This window comes from Xiphias gladius, chromosome 21 (genome assembly GCF_016859285.1).
Source record: "Xiphias gladius isolate SHS-SW01 ecotype Sanya breed wild chromosome 21, ASM1685928v1, whole genome shotgun sequence".
NCBI lineage: Eukaryota > Metazoa > Chordata > Actinopteri > Istiophoriformes > Xiphiidae > Xiphias > Xiphias gladius.
This window is the reverse complement of record NC_053420.1, coordinates 13,292,430-13,314,695: the sequence shown is the minus strand read 5'-3', so window position 1 is coordinate 13,314,695 and position 22,266 is coordinate 13,292,430. Positions and strand designations below refer to the sequence as shown.

The window sequence follows — 22,266 nt, the reverse complement described above, 5'->3', positions numbered from 1 at the left end:
CTAGGTCCATTTTATCCTATGAGGAAACTTATCTGCTGAAAGTTTCCGCCTTGATTTCCTTTTATTTACCTTAGTACCACCATTAAAATATTCTGATCATAGGTAAAACATATTTTTGTGTATAATTGTGACCAGAATGTATTATTACAGATCAAAAGAGAAAATAACTCTTTAACAGCTCTCATAGTGCTGTTTCGGCCACAGCAGGCAACTGTTTAGTGAAAAAGGCCTAAACACCAACTGTACCAAACAGCAGACATGCACAGTTAGCAACTAGCTGGTGAGCATAGTGGAGCATTTAGCAGGTAATGGGCCAGATATTTCCTTCGAGAGTTGGCGGAGCCCAAAAACAGAGCTAAAAGAGTGTAAGTATTTCAATTCTACTTCTATTTGTCAGGTAGCTAGAAACACAACTCTGAATAAATGGTAATGTTGCTGCTGGATGTGTAGGCATCTGTTGATGATAATGTCAATGTTGTGTTCACAACTTGTTCCTCCTGCCCCCAAGTGGACAAAAATCTGTTAACGCAGGTTAAAATATAGATTATTTAGACCGGTCGTTTGGATCATGTCAAAATGTTGAACTAATGTATTGAACAGTATATCACCTTTTTCAACAGCAGTTGGATCAGTTGATTTTTTTGACCACTCTTCTCCTTCAGACAAACTCCACTGCCCTGACATTATTGCTTTATGAGGCTGTTTTGGCTAGTGGTATAAAACAATGAACAATTTAAATGTCTAGCAGATATGAAACAATATAAGCATTCATTTATGTCATGTTTAGTTTTGTTTTTTTAATATATGGATCTTTAGCTTTTAGGTTTTTGTCTTCCTTTATCAGCAATCTGCTAACTTTGTCTGTCTGCTGTTTGGTGCTGGACAGGTGGTGTACAGTCCGTTTATCGGCGGAAGTGCCCACTTTACCATTATCTTTTGATCAACTGTTTAGATAGAAAATACGAGTGCAGTTTTAATAACCCCCCCACCTCCGACCCCAACCCCAACAGTGTGACTGTTCTGTTCTTTGCACATACTCTACAATGTTCCTTCATACCTTCCTTTTGCTGGCAGCTATCACTGTAGGCAGCCAGCGGCTCTCCCTCGTATCCATTAGTAAGAAAACCACATCATGTTCTGAAATCAGTTTCTCCAGCTGCTCAACGTCCCTCTGGGCCTGGGAAACAGTGGCCTGAGAAAAATTCACTGGGTGGCCAGGCATGGGGATGCTCATATTGTAACCCTGTGAATTCTGAAAGAGGATGGAAAATAGAAAAGAAAAAGAGAAAAAGGCGGGGAAAAAAGACACTGCTTACAAATTGAACTCACATTTACAGTAACTAGCAGTAACTAGTAATATTGAGGTTGAATTCAGAAGTTAATTTCATTTTCACTTTTCTTTTCCGATGTTTTCTTTTTGGTTTTTACTCAGCAGTATCTGTACCTTTGCAAACATGAAAATCTCATTACTGAATTTTAATATATAATGAAAATTCAGTTTCAACTTGACGGAAGGATATCAAAATGAATACTGTCGTGTCTGGGCATCCAAATTGTAAAGTTTGGGTATGTTGGGATATCTCTTTTATTAAAAAGTAAACATACCTGGGTTTGTCTTTACAAAGAAAGATACCTATGCCTCCTTCTTTGTCTTTAAACTTTTTACAAGTGTAAAAAAGCTTTCATTTTCCTTGTGCCTAGATGGTGCACATCAGCATCTCTAAATCTACACATCTAAGTATATACAAGATTCACTTAATGTAACGCTGTCTACATCAAATCCTTAAGAAAAATATTTCTAAATATTCTATATATACATAACTTGATACTGGTTTCTACAGCTACAGTGTATAAGATACAATGAAATGTGTTTTAAGTGTTATCTTAACTTTGGCTGCAGAAAATATGTAAAAGGATAAACTTCTTTTCAATACATTTCTAGAACATCAACATCTGATCCGTTGCTGTATGAGAGGCCAGAAGCTGAAAACTTCACCTATCTTGGGCCAAATATGTCTTTTTGGCGTGCTTTGCTGCTGGCTGTCTGACATACCTGGCTAGATAAATAAGTAAGAGCATAGTACATGCAGTCACCAAGCATTACCGCAGTGTACTGTGTAATCACATAATCACCACAGCTGACTTGAGGTCAGTGTGGATTTGTCTATGTATAAGTCGATAGCAGAGTATGAAAAGGCAACCTGAAGTGACCACTTCCAAGTTCACAAAAAATCTTTTTTTTCTAAATATGGAGAGGTAAAAATTAAATGGGTAGGGCGTGTCTTTTATAGTCCACCGCCTAATTTGTATTAATATGTCTATCTCCAGGGTTGCAGACTTGATAGCGAGGCAAATGGAAATGTCAAGAGTAATTTCATAGTCAAGAGAAGGACGGAAAAGGGCAAAGATGAGGTGTGAGATCTTAATAAGAAGAAATGCTACTGTTACAGAATCAGAGGATCTTTTGCCGTCACTCTCCACATTTCAAGAGTGGGAGCTGTTAACCAAGCCTTGAATTTAAATTCCACTGTGAAGTAAGTGTTGCTAAGCATTCAGAGGGTGAATTCAGGCTGCAGAGATGGTAATCATACTATATTTTCCACAATAAACATCCTCAACCAGCAGCCAAGAAAGACAAAAAAATAATAATAATAATAACAACAACATTAACTCTGATTGTGGAAAAATCCTTCCCTGAGAAGATAAACAACATTTCCCAACAATCCAACAATGCAGCTGTAGATATCTTCAACCATATCTAACCTGAGTGTTGACAAAATTAAAAGAGGAAAAAAAGAAGTTGGTGCCTAGACTGCAAACTATCCTCTAAATGTCACTCAACAGTATTGGTCCACAGACAAAATATGAAATCTGCTTCTGACATTTTCTACCTAGTGACCTTGTTTGAACCTGGTCTTCACAATTCAACTGATGCATTTCTGTGCTTTCAGCTCACAGCGTTCATATTTCTTTCTTTCTTTCACACTGGCACCTGATGCCCCCGTGTTTGTAGAAAAACAAGCATGATGGAGAAAGAAGAAGGCACACATCCACACTGATAAAAATAGGAGGGCAGGTATGGATGCAGCTAGTATAGGGGGTAGACAAATTGTCTAGACACATAATGACAGCATGGAGCCATCCACCAAGTGTTAAGCCTCTCTTCCCCAGAAGAATAAGAGAGAAACAGAAAAAACAAGAGAGCAGAGAGAGGCTCGGATATCAGGTTGATGACATGATGACATGACAGTTATTTTTGTGCGTGTGTGGGTGTGTGTTTGTGTGTATGTGTGCATTTTAAAGGGGACATAACAGGTCCTCTAGTCTCTGTCACTTTAATCCTGGCCCCCTATATCTCATTTCAGGAACAACTTATTGCCAAGTCTTGCTTGCGAGCTTTGTGGGGTCATTTACTTTCATATGAGGCTTCAGTCTTACCGAGTTCACAGCAGATTACATACAGTGATTGATTCAGACCTTGAGATGTAACGGATGAGGAGGCGGGTGAGCTGGGGAAAGGGGAGCTCTGTGATACCTGATCTTAGTTGAGTAGAAGACTAGAGTAAGTGTAAACTTTTACATTACAGTACACAGACTGTGCTCTACTTTCCTGATACAGGACTCCCCACACGCATTTAAAAAGGGATATCTGAAATCCAAAAATAAATTGTAGATTCATAGGAATTCAATGTGATGCTTCAAAAGATTCACAAGACCAAAAACCTGTATACAAAACTGTGGCCTATTTTAGCCTCTCTAACTTCTCTCATCAGCAGTGAGGAAAGAAGGACTAAGATAATTGTAACTAAGTAAATGTAGCAAATATTACTGGTAAAAATATTCAATGTCAATTACATTCAAAAATGCAGGAATTTTACCTGACTAGAAGTACAGCATTAACAACAAAATGTACTCATAAAGTATCAAAAGTAAAAGTACTCAGAATGGCTCCTGTCAGTGGTGTATTATTGGATTGTTACTATTGATGCGATAACATGTAGCCAGTGCTTTAACGTTGCAGTTGGCCAAAGTGGAGTTAAACGTAACTGCTTTGTATACTTTGTATATAATATCCTTGTTCATAGGATTGCCAATATAGTTTTACAGGTGTGGCGGAGATGCAGGCTAATATGATGTGAGTGTTTTGTTTGTTTGAGTATTTTATTTTTTTTTGGAGTATTGTATTTCATTTAAGAATAAAAAAGATTCATAAAACTGGTTGTTTTAGGATTGTATCAGAGGCCCCCACTTTGCCTACCACTGCCTTACAGTACAAATGGGACTTTGCCTACCACTGCCTTACAGTACAAATGGGAAACAACTTATCAAGCAGGTTATTGAATTTTTAATGACTTTTGTGACCTCCCTGATCCATGCATTACATGATATTGAGAGGGCAAGCTGAAAGGAAAGGGGTCAATTTTATTATGAACTATTATATTATTATTATTATATTATCATATTATATTTTTTTTTATATTACAACAGCTTCTTTTCAGAACAAACAAGCGTGAATCAGCACAGAGGTGTACACATGATTCACATCATAATTATGCATTTACTCTACGTGTTTCCAGGTGGGTTAATAGGAGATGGGTGCACTCTTTCACACGGAAACAAAGCCCTTCTGTGTTTGGCTGCTTTTTCAAAATAGAGAGATATCTACCCCAGACAACCCCATCATTAATTTTACAAAGTTATGAAATCACTAGCATCAATATGCAAGTAACATGACTCCTCATTTTCTTCATGGTTTGGCCATCATATCTCAGACAACCAATCAAAGAGGAAAAAGATTATAAACCTATCATAAATAAAAGTCAGATTACTATCATGTCAGTGCAGTTATAAAGTGGCCAGATTTTGCAAAAAAAAAAACTAACAGAGACAATCTAAACATCTGCGGACTATCCACTCTATTTAATTTTAGGAACAAAAACTAGAAAAAAGGAAAAAGATTCCTTTTCGATATAATCTCAGAGGAGCAAGCAAGGACTCGATTCTCACATACAAGGTGAGATAAAAATATTATATTCCACAGTTTGAGCAGTTTCATTTGACTTTAACTACTCACCACGCCAGGAAAGATTTTGGAGAGTCGGTCAACAGCTGCCATGGCTTTGGACTTCCCTCCTCCGAGACAGTCCTCAAACTCATAGAGCGGCTGCCGAACTGGATTGGAGTATGAGATCTTGGCATTGTCTACAAATGTGATGTGTCTCACTCCCCATCCCTGGAGAACAAAGGACCAACACAATTCATTTTTTTTTTTAAATCACATTAATTTGAAAGACTTAACCACTATTTATTGACATGATGTCCTATGTCTTATGCAGCATTTGAAGGCAGCTTCAGTGAGAATGAGTGGGAGGTGTGTGCACCGTGTGTGTATTTCATAATCAATACTTAGTGCAATTCCACTTTCATTTTGAAATAATGGATGCATCAGTGTGCCAGTAATACAGCCTCAAGTTAATCTAGCTGTTTTTCATTAACATCATTCTCTGTTTAGTCAAAGTCGAGCCACACTTTCAATTACATTACACTATAGCTGAAAATCTGATCAATTTTCAGGCAAAATAAAATAGACGTTTGTCCATGTCTTACGATGCTGTAGAGCAGTTTTGGTTAAATCAGAACAAATTACAGTTAAGATGAAAGTTCTGGATTAGTTTTTGCAAAAGAAAAAAAACAAAAAAAACAAAAATCACTGACTTCATAACTAGCAGTTTGTGGTGTATGAAAAATATATAAAATCCTACAGGTTACCAGTGGTGCTGGTCAGTGAATAGAGCACATTTATTTAATGCCGGGGATTCAGACTATAACAATGAACACAGAATGAGAGACAGTTCTTGGGTAAATTAGCATTTATGTTATTCCTAGATTTATTTTAACTTCATGTGAAATCTGTGAATAAAATAATGGGATTCTGAATAATGATGTTATAAATCTAAAGAAATATTCACTCCATGAGAAAACAAAATCTTTTGTCAAGTTTATAATTTAACAGATCTTCTGACAAGGTTATTGGAGAGTGTTACATTAGACCAGCCCAGGAGAGGAGACACATTTTTGTTTCTGGTCTGTATATGGAAATAAATTCCAATACAAGTTCTTTGAGAGTATGATGTAAATGATCACGGCAAGACAATGTAAGCCATAGTATACAGAAAATTTCACGGTACATGTCTGTGCCTTGTTAAGCCCTTGAGAGTCAGGCAGGGCCTGGGGGTGGCCAGGGAGGAGATAAGATTGTAATTCTTCATTTGGGTGGAGGCTATCTGTACTATCTGTCCTGAGACGGTGCTGCTTAGGATCAACTTCAGTTAGCAATGAAGTTGATCCCACGAGAACTGTATTTTGCAGAGCCATGTACAGTGCTGAGCGGCGAAAATCTGTCAAACACGTTGACTACTCTGTAAAAAGTTAGTAGTGGTTCACTGGTTATCAATTGAGCTTCTAGCTTTAAAAGGCATTGAGTTCAATTTAATTCTGACTTAGAACTTCTGATTGCTCTGTGAATATCAACGGTACCGTTTTGTACAATAATATGACAATATAATGTACAATAATCAGTACAGGTATTTTTGTCCTCAATGTCACAGACAACAACAATTGGAAAGCAATACGTTTTAAAATATATACTTATATTTTTGATAAAGTGACGAGTTTGACTGTTTCCTAAGATGTTTTTATCCCTTGTCTCGCTTTCCACACAAGCCATTCCGGTCACTTTCTGTTTGTTGGAGCTTTTTGTAATCTGCTCTGAAATTTAAATTCTCAGAGATTTATCAACAGTTTAAACATTTCTACCAGATGCAATGTCACCACAGACAGTGATCTGTTTTAATTTAAACCTTTAGCTCCCCTCCAGATGTCCATAACAAAAGTTTGTTTAACTATATCTGTAAATTCTGTCTCTTTCAGGATTCTGTCAAACTATCTATACTGTAGACAGACTGTCTACAGTATAGATAGTCTGTGCGTCCTGCTAGTACAGCAGATACAAATATCATAAAAACATTGCTACACAAGAGGTCAAAAACTCCACAGGGTACCTTTAAACATCACAAAATATTGTGATTCTTGTGAACAGTGTGTCAGATTCCAGTATAATTTCATTACTGTGTCCACCCGTCTCTTTGTTTTTCCACCTTTACCATTAGAGTCCTGGCTACATTGCAGCCGAGAGTCCCAGCTCCCAGTAGAAGACACTTTGTGCTGACCACCTTGTCCAGGTCCAGGGAAGGAACCAGCCTCCATCTCATTAGCTTCAGGTTCAGATCCACAGACGACTCTGCAAGCCTGGAGACAGCCAATCAAGATAACTGAAGACCTACACTGCCGTCGACCTTCGTTTCAGCAGATACAGAGTTTGACTTTCTGCAGCGACAGATCCTAACAGTTATAGGCAAGAAAAGTCCAGCCACAACCTTACACCTCAACAAATTTGTGCTGTGTATTTTACCTTTTAGGGTCCATGCATTCACTGAGGTTGACCATCCTGGGTCCCATGGCCCCCTTGGGGTTCTTCTCCCAACCTACACTCTTTGGACACGCTGTGAAAAAAACACATTACAATGAAACAGGTAGTGTCAGTGCACCCTATTTACAAAAACTCACACAGTCATTTGTTCTCACTTACATCAAGTGGTATTTACCCATGAAGACATTTTATTTGCTCAAGTTTTGATAAATCCATGTCTGAGATGTCTGCCTTCACTCCAGTGCAGAGACGGTGAATGGAATTTAGTTTGTGGTTCTCACACAAAATTTACATTTAAAAAAATATTCCAGAAACTATGTCCGTTACATCGGATAATCTACACTGTGAACAGTTTTCATTGGAACTACTTTGTCCTGAAGAAATAGTCCTATTAGATCATTGATCATTTTTCAAACACAGCGAGTGTGTTTGGGTGAACTGACGGTTTAAATATACAACAATTTGTCCTGTGACATGAACAAAAAATGCAAAACAAAAGTGAAAGACAAGGTGCGCCCAACCACTGACCACTTTCTCATTCATATAAATTTATCATCGGAGATATATAAAGAATTGCTCATTTGTGCATTACTCATTTCCACCTATGAATGAATTATTCATGCTCTAAGAATAAATGAAAATCATACCTTCAAATTACTGAAATGATTTAAATTAAAATTATATTTTAAGAATGACATTAAGTAATATGATCTGAAGCCAAAGGTATTTGTGGCCAGACCAGTCATACAGGGAGGAATGTTAAGTGGAAGGATATCATAAGACATATTTTAGTGTATTTTCAGTTTTTCCCTTTTATTCCTTTAGTTCTTGTCCCAAAGGCACACACATTGGATTCTACACTGGACACTGCTTCAGCACTCCTTGTTTACTCTTCACCGGTCAGCTTTGGCTGCTAAATGTACACATGCCGCTGTGTAATGCAGCGAACAATAAACAGTGGAAGTTGTTGAACATGGTCCATTTAAATGGACAACATCAGTTTATCAATTCAATTCAATTTTTATTTTGGACTGAGATATGGATGTTAATTAACAAAATCAGGCATGTATACGTTTCCCTCTGTTTTTACCTGAAGTTTATGTCATCTTGCCTTTTATTGGCGGCAGAGCTGAACCTGATGTATCTGAAAAGTTGGGCCAAGGTGGATTGGTTAACCTCTTTCAAAACAATACCAAATTTGTCCATGCAAATCCAAACGGAATAGCTGAATCTGTTGCATGAATACATATCCTGTGAGTTAATCAAAACCCACGATGTGCTGAAGAGGTAGACTGAGGTAAACAAAGACCTCATCTGAACTCAACAAAACCTTCACAGATCGCAGAGCTACCCTATTTCCGATCCTGCTATTACCATTTAAATTACTTTCATCCCTCTTTCAACAGATAAAGGAGTAATGGAGAAGTTGTGCGAGATAAGTGTGGCTTTAAAGGAAGCAGTTAGCCTCAGTGGAGAGTTTACTAAGACTGAGGATTCATGTCAGTTACAAAATACACATTAATTCACACAAGCGCACACACATTCAGATGAACAAGTACAAATGTAAGTACAGACAAAGACATGTGCTATGTCAACACACTTCAGTTACATGCGGTCACATGCACAAGTACAACCACACACATAAAGAAAGCGAGATTACCTGAGTTGTTGGAAAGTTCAGGTAGTCTGACCTGGAAGATGACACTGTGCTGAATGGAGCGGCTTCCCTGCAGAGTTCTGTCCCTAAAACACAGCACCTCCACTGTGTCCAGTTTAGAGCCCCTGACACACACACACACACACACACACACACACACACACACACACACACACACACACACACACACACACACACACACACACACAAATAAAGGAGAAGTGAAAGTCAAACAATGAAAATAACACCCACCTGATGCAGATTAGACTTAACAGAAAATAAATCCTGTGATATAATGTAGAGATATACTTGGCAGAAGATATACTGTAACTTAAGATGAAGAATATTCTCTCTCCCTCTGTAGTACAATAAACAACAGACAGAGAAATGAGTACTCACAACAATATAATCAACACACATCCACATACCATCACATTTCCCCTAATATGGTACTAAATGACTTGGGCAGATTACAGAGTCAAACTCGAGTTACACAACTGAACAAGCAAGACATCACGGCTACGCTGAAATTCTATTCACTTCACCCATCTAAGCCAGAATCAACAGTTTGTGTGTATCACTAATAGAAAGTGTAGTCCAGCACAAGATTGATGAGGTTTGTATTGGATAAAACTGCCTCTGACTAAAGTGCATGAAGGCTAAACTCTCTCAAGGTATTTGCTGCTGATAAGCCACTGGTATCAAAGCACACTATCGCTGAACTGGCCTCAAGGGAGCTCCCTGTTTAAATAATTATGTAATAAAAATCTTTTTAAAATTAGCAACACAAGAGCCAAGAAAAACTAAGCTCTTTAGAGAAATGTGTGAAAAAAATGACTGATTGTGGAACTGAATTTAGAGGTGTATACAGTGTTTCCAAACACGTTGTTTCACCTGAATGACAGTGAAACATGCAACATCAAACACATTGATAATTTTACACATTCTTGGATGATGATGCAGTATGATGACGTGATGTAACAATGTTTATATTCATTTTCAGACGGTATCAAGATCAACGGAGAGATTACTGTAGTAATTGCTTGTTCTTGTTATGATTATGTCTATTGTTATTTTTAGTCAAAACCATGTTACTGTTCTCTGGAAAATCAATCTGAACTTCCAGCTGCATTACCATACAACTCTGACTCGGATGTCTCAGGTTGAGAGCAGCTATTCATTCAAACTCCGGCAACAGAGCCGTCAGTGTTTACGCTCTGAAAGTACAAAACAGTCATCCTGCTGGTTTGAGGTTTGCACCTGCACTATCGATTTTTTTAAGCAGAAACGCAGACACATTTGTTTAGTTTAGCTTCAACATAACTTTTTTTTTTCTTGTCCCTGGTGTGTGTGCTTATGTGTGTTGTCTCTGTGTGTACTGTCTGTGAAGCACTTTAAACCACCAGAATCCAGTCTACTATTAAACTCTAACTTGTAAAAAAAAAAAAAAAAAGTCTACCTGGAATTAAAAAACAAAACAAAAAACAAAAACAAACAAATTTCATAATAAATATAAAGCATCACAGCATGCTTTGGAAATAGTTGACATTAATATGAAGTGTAAGTGATTTGCCGTAAACAGCAAAAATACGCAAAGACTGGCATTGTCCACTGCAGCTGAGATACTTTTCAGTTAGGTATATTAGGGCAAACATCCCTTATTCTGCTTTGATAAAGCTCTTGCTAAGACAAAGATATGACATGGACAGCAATATAGTCTCAAAGCACAGCCTTTTTTAAAATGAAGAATGAATTATGTTTGTAAGTACTGCAGGTACTGCCTGCTAAATTTATTATAAACATGAAAATATTTTAGGCACAGTGGCTAACCAAGTTCTTCCATCAGTGGCTATAATTTATATTTTAAAGTATGCCTTAATTTATATTTCCCTGATATTACATCAGTCTAAGCACAATTTGGCCTATATTTTTTTGTCTTTATTTTTATTCTATCTACCATCAGACTTCAGTTGTTGAATGTTGAAATGTAAGTTTTCATGGCATGTTAACTGCATCAGAAGAACAAAGGTGCTGTATATGGTATAATGTAAATACACCGCAGTGGATAAACTCTTCATTGCAAAGTCACCAGACGACATGGGATTAAAATGCCTCAGTGACAACTTTAGTGTATGTCCCCTGTTCTTAATCTTTGTGTAAATATTTGAATATGCTTATAAAAAGATTCTTAGATTAAATGTTTAGCAATAAATCTGATGAATTGCACCGACTCTCCCACTGGTGCGCTGAAATATTTCTTCTGTAAATATTTCAGCTCTCCACAAAACACATACAAGCTTCTACGTACCACCACCTTCTAATCAACACCATGAGACAGTCAACGTGAACCTGAACATTATAATGTATTTCACTTATACTTCATGCCCTGATGTCAAGAAGAATTAGACCAAACCCATTTAATTCTGGAGTTTTACATAAATCCCTCCTATTTTCCTGCTACTAGACTCCTCTGTCAACTGTAAAATGGCAGAAAAAGGCCTGCTCCTGCTGCTCAAACGACTAATTACAAAGGTTGTAAAATATTATTATTGAAAATATATAGTGTGTGTTGTCACAGTATACCCTGTGTGTGTGTGTCACAGATGGGTCTGGCATGAGTTAAAAAACCAGCCAGTGTAGTTCACCCAGACTGAAAAACTGCATGGTCTATTTCACTAACATGACATATTTGAAAAGGGTGAAACGATCAGGTGCACAATGTCCTGGAGACCCTTTTAATTTACATGCACTTGCAGATGCAGAGACACACACACACACACACACACACACACACACACACACACACACACACACACACACACACACACACACACACACACACACACACACACACACACACACACACAGACAAGTGCTGTAATGATCTGGATCTTCCCTTCCTGAGAAATTTTGGGATAAATATTCAAAACCTTTAGGCGGAGGAAATAGTCTTGGTCACAAGCAAATGACTAGATCACAAAATAAACAGTGGAAAGTCTGACTTTTGTTTTAAGACCATGATGTAAGCAGTTTGTAAGATATTGGGCATCTTAACAGCAGCAGGCATGTTCTGCAAGTCAATGATCCTTCAAGGAACATATTTTTTTTTTCAAATGTTACAAAGCTATTCAAGCAATGTCATCAACTTTGGAAGTTGATATCATTATCCATAACCACACTGACGTTTGTGACCTGCTCCCTACACTTCAGAGTCAGGAAATCAGTTAAGAAAGGATTTCCCGTCTTTCACTTTATGGCTTTGTACCTAAATAAAATACTCAGAGCAGAAAAACAGAGCTGAAAAACATTCATATTGAATTTCAAGACAACAAGTCTTTTAGAAAACTTCCTCATCTCACACTCACACACACGCGCGCACGCGCACACACGCACACACACACACACACACAAAAAAGTGGATTTACCATCGGTTAGCTAAGAGGACCAGTAGATTTCTCAGAGGCCAACCCGGATGTTGAGACAGAGTACATGGATCATAGACCCCCACAGTAACCTAAAAAAACCAAAGAAGGTGTGTTTACATTACCAAAGAGTGTGTGTAATACAACAGACTCGAATCTAATGATGTGGATGAGCCACTAAAATTACAGTAAAGATACAACTTGATTCCAAGAAGGGTAGCATAAATCTTCCACATCTAAAAAGATATTTTCAAATATTTTAAACTAATACAGAATCAGTAAATAGTTTTGTAACCTTTAGCAGATATTTCGAAATCATACTGTATTGATTTAACTGCAAAAATGTTTGTATCTGTTGCTCTGAAAGATTAAAAATGTCCAAAAAAAACCAAAAACATAATACAAACTAAATAAGTAGGCAAATTTGTGATTCAGGGCTACATAAAGAAAAATGTCTTGACTTGACAACCTTCTCAGCATCAGAGAAGAATGTATCGCAGTCCCCGAGCGGGGCCATCTGAACGGTGTCAGCCGTGTACTTCATTAGGAAGTAAGGAACTGCACCGGTCCCTCTTTTGATCCACAGACCATCATAGGCCTCCTGCAAGGCTGCGATCTGAGACAGAAACAATAAGGCGTCAGCAGTACGTATAGAAAGCTCTGTACTGTACATTAACACTGTCCACCACAGATGCAGAGCTTTTAAAGGGCAATCATAAAATATACAGTATAAGACTTATAATACCTTGTGAGGACTAATATCTGCAATTCTGAAATATTTTATTGTAAATATAACTTACAATCGATGAGAGGATGTTATGGCACTTATTACACAGATAACTCTTGCTATATTCTAATTTACATAATATGGCTTATTTACAGTGTATATTTTACAAGTTATATAAACAATGCCATCTGGCTGAGATAATTCCTAATATATACAAGATTTTGTGTAGCTTCTCTTAGTAGCTCAATAATTTTAAAAATATAGTATGTGTATAAGATGGTAAATGCACATGCAAATAAAGAGGGACCTCAGACATTAACAGTATCTGTAACATAATTTGCACTAACTATAAATCTACCAATTAGTTTACAAATATCACCTTAAAATCTATGCCATTGACTTTCAGTTGCCACAAAGTAGAAAATTCTTTAGATCATTCATTTGTTACATACTGTTTACATTATGACTGGTCAACCTTAAAAACTTTTGCAGTCTTTGCATCTGCTAAAGTTGTACAACAGTTTATCACTGTCAGACTTGTCCGTAAAGTCATGTTGTGATTCTGGCTTGATCTTAGCACTGAACTGATTGGACTTTGGTAGGTTAGAAAGTCATCATTTAGCTCATTAATCTCAGTTATTAACTGTCAAGATGTTACCGAACACTGACAATTTATGTTTAGGGAAAGAGACCACAGACAGGGAGAGGGGGCAGAGGGGAAAAAAATGGCAAAATGGCAAACGCTGATTCTCCCTTAATGAGGCTTTTTCACTCCTTCGATCCACTTTACTGCATTATACTGTTTTTATAACCAGTACAGTTTTAACCAGATTATTGGTGTTAAAGAATACTTTCAGGGTCTGCATTTCTTTTAGGAAAGAGGTTAGGTCAGTCTTAGGAAAGAAAAGGGAAATAGGAATAACATTAAAATTTTAATATATATCATAAAGAACTACTAGACGACACCAAACAGCGTTTATTCTGAAAATACAGCAGGTCAACTGTAAAAGGTATGTCTAGAATTTGTACTGTGTATCAACAACCTGTAAAACCACGTCTACAATTCCCAATGTAGAAAAGAGGAAGAAGTACTGCAGTATGATTTAAAGTGTTCTGTCCAAAATATTAATTCCAGTGTTTGTGTAATAATCTCTAAAGGGTGCTTTATGTAAGCTTTTGCTATTGCTACATAGCCAACATTACTAATAACAGCTGTTTTCTTACCAGTCTAGAGGAAACTCTGAGTTTAGCATCAAACTTCCACTTGGCCAAGAACCATCTCCAGCGGTGGAAAGCAACGCCAACGTTAACTCTTGTTTTGCTTGTATTTCTATCACTTCTTTTCTTCTACTGAAGTCAGCATGATAACCAGCAAGCCCTCGCCCGTCCTGTCTCGTAATACTACTTTGCGAGAGTGAGTCACTGTAGCGTCCAGTGTGCCCTCAGTCCAACGAGAGGATCAGGACGTAGCGCTGCCCAGAGGGCTAGTCTAATCTTTTGTCTTGTAAATGCAGCTGTGGCTGAAGCTCTTGGTAAGAAATAGCTGTTAATGCTAACGGTGGCTATGTAGCAATAGCAAAAACTTACATATAGCACCTTTAAGAAAACCAACCTGTTTTGCTGAGAAAACTTGCTCTAGGACAGAAGGCTGCTGGACAATCTTTATCCCCTCTGGGAAGCAGAGTGCAGGGAAGCAGAACCAGTAATAGAAATGGTACTTCTTCAGATCCTGAAAAAAAGATATTCATAAAATGGGATTAAAAATGGCAAAAAGAATGATAGAAAGATAATCACCCATAAATTCATTAATATATGCACCAACACACTTATAATATACTGTTTATACACACTGCAAAGGTCAGCAGAATGAATCTACAGAGGATGGATGGGTCTTTCAATGCAGCCCCAGACTGTATGGCATCCCATATCTACAAGACAACAGGAGATGAAAAATTACATCAATTCAAACATCTAAATTTCTACTGCACAACTTTGTGACCATTTCTGATGTCTATTTTGCAGAATTCTCCACCAGAGTCGTGATGTGAACATGTGCATTTGTCTCTGAGAAAATTCCCACTGGATGTCTTTTACCTCCTTAGCCTCTTTCTCCAGCAGAGCTTTTTTATCAGTGCTCTTAAAGGCATCAAGTGTGTTGGTGTTATACAGCGTTCCGATAGCTGGACAGCAATGGGCTGGGGTGGGACCATCCCTAGCAGAAAAAAATAAAAAATAAACCTGAACACAGTTGTTCTGTTGCGGCCTTACAAATGACCTGATGTGAGAGCTGATACAAAAATAGTTCAAACCTAATCTGACCTGGCTGATAAACTTTAAAGGGAGTTCAACAATTCATTATTCTCTTAACAGTGAAGACTTCACTCATCTTTTCATAATGTTCAAAAGCTTAAAAAGGAAACTGCCATTAATAACTGCCTTGTATTAGAAATCCAATTTTCATTTTATACAGATAATAATTGAAAACTAAAGCCTTTTTTACATCTGTGTTTACAAAATTAACAATGTACAACAAGCCTGTAATAGCATGAGAAACCATTCATAACTTAGATTTAGTTGCTGTCTAGTCTTAGATCCTGTATTAAAAAGCTTCTCAATCATTTTGTGAGTGGTAGCAAGTTCCAAATTGTGTTTAGATTTTTTCGTTGGTGACTCAATCTTTTTAATTACATTTTATTATCAATTGTTCTTTTAAACACTCAGCAGCAACAGAAAAACTTAGGGTTAGGATAATGTTTATGTAGGCAATTTATTGCCTACATATACTTACACATCAAATGCACTGAACTCCAAAGTCAGGCGAGTGGGCAAACCAACTGGGTCACCTAAAGGACAGGAATGCAAATAAAGAACCTTAACAATGTTTCAGAGTTTTTATTTAAAAACATACTGATCTAGATAAGCAAGTACGACTCCGCTTTGCAACCTGTTTTCGTGTGTGTCACACTACATAATAAACATAGGTGTTATGTAATGCATAGAATTGTCAAAAATAATGAAAGAACAGCACCTGGACAGTCATCATTATAGTGATACCATCTGACTACACCGCTCACCATTGTAGTAGTATCCTTTGATACACTTGGGGCTCTCGTCCAGCCTATAGTCATTGAGCTTCTTCTGAGTGAGCTGGTGCCAGAAACCTGCCTCCAGAGCACTGCTGAAGGGGGCAAACTGCAGCTTGAGGTCTGCAGCGGAGGTCGCTGCTCCACTGGTGTCAGATGCCATCGCAGCTTCACTCACTAGACACGCGTACAGTGAAAAGGCTGCATTTACATTTATAAATTGTAACTCGCAGCTCTAACACAAACACACAGCAAACATTATAATAATTTACTAGCCGCTGAGCTCATGACCTCTGATGGTGCAGTTTGAATAAGCAGTAAAAGGTACAAACTTATTCAATCAATTATTACAGAGACTCATATATTGTACAAATTGTAAAGCCTTTTGAGTTATATGTGTTATATGCTATAGACATAACCGACTTGGCTTGAAAAAATGTATCATGACATAGGTCAACCTGACCCTTGCTTGCTGTTGGCCAAACTAAATAAACAATTCTGATACATTTCCAGGGCTGCAACTGCTATTTCCATTAGCAATTAAATGATTAGTTGTTTATCTGTAAAATGTCGGAAAATGGCGAAAATGCCCACCACAGTTACCCAGACACCAGAGTGACATCTTCAAATATCTTTTTTTTTTTTGTCTGGTCAAAAGTTTATATAAAACAGTGAAAAACAGGAAATCCTCACGTTGGAGGAGCAGGAACAAGCTAAATGTTTGGCACACTACCTTCGTAAATGACTTAACGGTTATTCAACCATTAAAATAGTTGCTGATTAATTAACAAAGGACTAATAACGGACTAATCAATTAATCGACTAATTGTTTCAGTAAACATTTGATAGATTTTTTGACCAAATAAAACTACAAATACAAACTTAACTCCAACCAGTCTTGTTTTATTTGAATGAGTTCTTACTTGAAAAAAAACGTAGCAGCAAGACACTTTAATCCTTAAAACACTTCGGAGCTTCACAGGAAAGGTAATATATGTTTGAATTTAACAGTTACTGTGCCGGGACACTTGTGAAGTAACTATGCAGTGAGTTGACACAGGCACACAAGAAATCAGCAGCTGAAAGTCCTCCAACGCTTTTACACACGACCAGCATCTCCGCATCGCACATCACAGTAAGACGATAAACTGTTTCTCCGACCCGTATAATCCAGGTTCACGTTAAACACACTCCACACACGCGCGCGTTTCTTTGACAAATTTTAACAAGCTGAGTTGTGTTTATCTGACTTACCAGAAACCCTTACTTCCTGGTGAAGTTGATCATGTGATAAGCGGGGATTTTTTTTTTTTTTTTTTTTTTTCCAATAAAGCGGGGCAGTGTGGGTAGGCAGCCCGACCGGTTAGCCTCGGCTAGCCGCCGCAGAAATGTGTCTCTATGGCGCGAGCATCATCGAGTAAAAAATGAAGAACCAAAATAAAAACAAGAACACGCAAACGATAAAGCACGAGAAAACCGACAGAAACCTGTACGCGCCGTTTCTTTTCATGTCGGGAGTAATTACGGATGCACGCAAAGATGAGAGGCTCCCGCGAGAATAACGTCCGTGTGCTTCACCGCCGGTTCCAGCAGGTGTAATCACAGGCCACACATAACCGTATCGAAGCAGGTAAAAGTCTACGAACCCGGGAGTGTAAGAGATGAAACTACGGGCTCACGTTCACCTGAACGTAACATCAGAAATTGGCTCTATCTGGACAAGAGGGGGCTGTGCCACAACGAGTTAGGGGCCGTCTCAAAACCACACTGCTGGTGGGGGAAAGAACGCACGGTGTTCAGCTACTTCTCACAAACCGAAGAATCAAAAACTACTGAGCTTCGCTTGACTAAAAAATGTTATTAAATTTGAGAGAGCCCCGTAGGTCTCAGTGTCAGAGAGGAATGTAAATGTCTGAACGGTGTCAGCCGTGTACGTCACTAGGAAGTAGGGAACTGCACCGGTCCCTCATTTGATCCACGGACCATCATAGGCCTCCTGCAAGGCTGCGATCCGAGACGGAAACGATCAGGCGTCGGCAATGCGTATAGAAAGCTCTGTGCTGTACCTTAACAGATGCAGAGCTTTTAAAGTCGCAATCCTAAAATACACAGTATGTCTTATAATGCCTTTTTGATAGTGTGGAACACATGAGGTGTACGGAGGCATACTATTTTTATTTGCACATTTGAGGTTGGTGATAATCGATTAGTAGATGGGCAAAACATTAATCCACAACCATTTTGATAATCAAATAATCATTGTAGTCATTTGTAAGCAAAAATGGCAAACTTTCTCTGCTCCCAGCTTCTCAGATGTGAGAATCTGATGCTTTTCATTGTCTTATACAACAGTAAAGTGAATAGAGTTGGGTTTTGGACTGTTTTACAGACAGAACAAGCCTCTGAAGACATATCCATAGACTCTGGGAAATTGCATAAGGCATTTTTTCCATTTTTTTTTGTTTGCAACCACTGTCTGAGTCTCTTCATTGTCTGCACTTATCAGTGTGGTACTACATTCTCCTTATTATTTGATTTTTCTGATGTACCTCATCTAACTAGCAGAATGTCTATAAGCAGAATGTCTCCATTTCAGGCAACTTCCTATTACTTTATCCCAATTAGATCAGTGTTTAATGTCCCATGTTAATAACTCCCACAGATTTTTCACTCGCATAAAATTAATTTTTTTTTTTAAATTGTAAATATATACTGTATGTTCTTGCAGAATAACATACCATACGTCAGATGTAGTGTCAATTAATAACTGATTGTCTGTTTCTTCTCTGAGCATACATGTGATCAATCATGTTATCACTTGAGAGTAGCTTTTAAAAGTTACTTTTACACTTGTACACTGTAAGTAGGAGTGAATCACTTGATAAATGTGTTTTATTGCTCACATTCAGCAAACACTGATATTTATTCTTAAGTTGGTATTTTAGAGCATTCTTAAATGTAATTCTTAGAAATGTGATAAGTGCGGGCCCAGAAATGCAGGTGATGCAGACCCCAGCTTTCATGTTGGCACTTCTGGGCAGTCCATTTGCTTTTTTTTTTTTTTTTTTCATTATGTGATTATGGGAAGAAAAAAAAAACAAGTCATAAGGCTAAGGGCACAAAAATAAACTCTTAAGGACCAGGGCCAAGCAAAGACTTTAGAAACACTGAGGTCACAAATTCTCTAAAATATCATCTGTTTTCTTACTATTTTGAAATATAAGTGCTCAGTTATATTTTCTGTATCTTTAATTCCCAGCATGAAGGTGTGAATGTTGTTTCAAAGCTTTCTCAACACTAGAATAAAATTCTAGTAGAGAACTACTGAATCGTTAATTTATTCATTCTCCTTTTAGTCTACAAGTACTCAAATACAAATGTAGTATAGAAATACAGTCTAAACATACTGGAATCAGATTTTTTAAAATACCCACCATGAACCCCAAAATTCCCACTTATGGTGATTTTTTTTTTTTTTTTTTTTTTTTATAAACAGCTTTGTTGGGATGCAAACATGTAATACCAGCCTTATGTAGCCACTGTAATTACTAGTTAAAAATAATTAGCTCGTGGCTACAGCTAGATTCCTTGAACTACAAATTACATCAACAATTGTAAATATTTGATTGTTGTACGCTCTCAAACAAGTAGCAGGGGACATTTACCAGTATTGCAGTGAGTTTACGGAATAAAATGCTTAAAAGTTTGCCAGCTGGAGAACAGCTGTATCTGCAAAGCGAACTCACTGAACCTAAACTCTGCTGGGTCGTCTTAAGGTCAGTGACATTCATTGAATTATATATACTGGTTGACTAAAACGAGGCGACACATCCGACGGTGAGCTTCATGTGTACACTGTGAACTGCTGGTCAAACACGCCTGCTTGTGTTGCCTTCATGTATCAACTCCCCGACCGTCGGTTTTCTTTAGTAGTTAATAATTAATTAGTGTTTTTTGAGGGTTAATAAAGGGTTGAATTAATATGGGTAAATTATTTTGGTTAATTTGTTAAGGTTAAAATAATAGATTTACTTAACCACAAACCACCCCAGTAAGAGCAGTTGTAGAGTCTGAGAGGGGCCATAGGCAGAAAATCAAGTTGGCCCCAAATAGACAAAGTTTCTTCACAAAATATGGTATTTGTCAAATGAATTCCTAAAATATTTTTACTACTTTTTTTTTTTTTTTTCAAAGTGTAATATTTCCTTGGCTGTCATCATACGGTTGCTTGTATGATGTCAGCCTCTGTCTCACACTTAAACAGAGGCTTAAATTTCCCTTTCTTTCGTTTTTCTCTTTTAATCACACTTTTCAAGTCAAAGTCACAGTAGAATTCACTAGAAAGAACTGGGGCCCCTTCAGAGTGGTTTACAGGTCTGTGTTTTGCAGCAGCAGTTTTAGGAGAGCTCTACATCTTTAGTTAGCCACTGGCAGGCATGGCAAATTTCTGCCATGCCCCGTCAGGTAAATTTCACTCATGCAGTCCACTCCTATTTATACATATCCCATGAAAAAAATATTTATTCTACAAATAAGTGCAAATATCCTGTGACATCCACCTCGGAAATCCACCTAAGGATGTAGAAAGACTTTTTGAGGGGCCGTCTTTACACTTCACAGGAGTTCAAAGCAAACAGTTTCAGCACCCCGACTTAACTTCAACACTTCAAACAGCCTCAGTGCAGCATGCTGTACAACGACCTGATTGATGCGCACCTTAGTTTTGGGCAAACAGGGAATCCTGTCATAAATCACCTATGCATACAGAAAGAAAGTCGAAGAGGTAAAAAGTGCAGAGGTCCCCCCTGAGTCACTCTGAAAGAAATGAGTGCTGTTACTGAAGGTGATGTTATCGCTCATTGGACTGGAGCTTGGCAGGCTTTCTTACAATAACAGTAATAGTTGTATGTACAGTGATGTTTGTTTGTTTAAGGGGACATTTCAGCTGAACAGCTTGCGCCCCTATGGCCACTATGCTCTAAATGTCTATGGTACAATGTGGAATGAAAGTAATAGCGGTTGTATGGTGTGAAAACATTTATATGTGTGCAAGCCTTTGGTTTCTTTGGAAGAAATAAGTCCAACATATTTAATTCCACTGCCAAGTAACGTACTACTACACTGTCAGACTTTTCATTGAGTTATGGATGGCCTAAAAAACAAGCTTAAAATTTTGACACTTTCACCATATCAAATAGTTTTAGAATAGAAGTTGCTTTTCAGCTGGGCGTACAGCCCATATTTCGGGTTTCCCTTTCCACGTTTTTGTTACTGGTGTTGTTTTCGGCAAATCGGCGCATGTGAGCTACATTTGTACAATAAGTGCTTTGGTTCCTCTCTGACTTACAGTGAAGTATCTGTTAGGTTTATCAGAGTCAATTGTCACTCGGCTGGCAGTGTTTTTACTGTTCCCAGGGTAACAACCAGCATTAGGCTGTTTCCTGTTGGTCGTGTTTCTTCAGCCACTATGAAAATACAGAATTGTGTTTTCCATGTTGATATGATCTGAAGGGTCTAAGGATGGAGGGTGTTGCATGTTGTACAGATTAAAAAGTTCTCTGAGCCAAAGTTTGTGATTTGTGATTTTGGGCTGCATAAATAAAACTGACTTGATTTGACTGCAGTACATTGATGGAGCCCAGAAGTGCAGATAAACAAATACAGAGATATATGTAGCCAAGGCTGCATTACTAATTAGGCAAAGTGGGCAAAACTACCAAGTTCCCCAGACCTCCAAGGGGCCTAAAAGGTTTTCTATGTGTCAGTTAGTTTTTGGTCATTTGGTTACTTGCAGATTTGTTTGGGAGTTTGCACCGCTGAAATACAATAATCTTCTAAGAGCTGAATCGTAATGTAATCAAATGGTCCTATTTGTAGTGGGGCCCTGT

At 37.8% G+C, this 22,266-nt stretch overlaps 1 protein-coding gene across 4 annotated transcripts in view; it reads right to left on the bottom strand.

Annotated features, from left to right (window-relative positions):
- atg7 (ATG7 autophagy related 7 homolog (S. cerevisiae)) overlaps nt 1–18,278 on the bottom strand; it is a 61,614-nt gene extending 43,336 nt beyond the window's left edge. The window contains exons 1-13 of one of the 4 annotated variants that reach the window (XM_040116119.1): nt 17,633–18,278; nt 16,370–16,555; nt 16,084–16,138; nt 15,390–15,507; nt 15,146–15,223; nt 14,908–15,024; nt 13,038–13,184; nt 12,572–12,660; nt 9,150–9,271; nt 7,472–7,562; nt 7,164–7,308; nt 5,075–5,233; nt 1,058–1,252 (exon numbers count right to left, since the gene is read on the bottom strand). In XM_040116119.1, the coding sequence (XP_039972053.1) occupies nt 1,058–1,252; nt 5,075–5,233; nt 7,164–7,308; nt 7,472–7,562; nt 9,150–9,271; nt 12,572–12,660; nt 13,038–13,184; nt 14,908–15,024; nt 15,146–15,223; nt 15,390–15,507; nt 16,084–16,138; nt 16,370–16,541 (1,488 nt within the window). In that variant the 5' untranslated portion in view covers nt 16,542–16,555; nt 17,633–18,278. The other 3 variants (XM_040116115.1, XM_040116118.1, XM_040116114.1) reach the window with 3 other exon arrangements.
- Between the last annotated feature and the right edge of the window lie 3,988 nt (nt 18,279–22,266).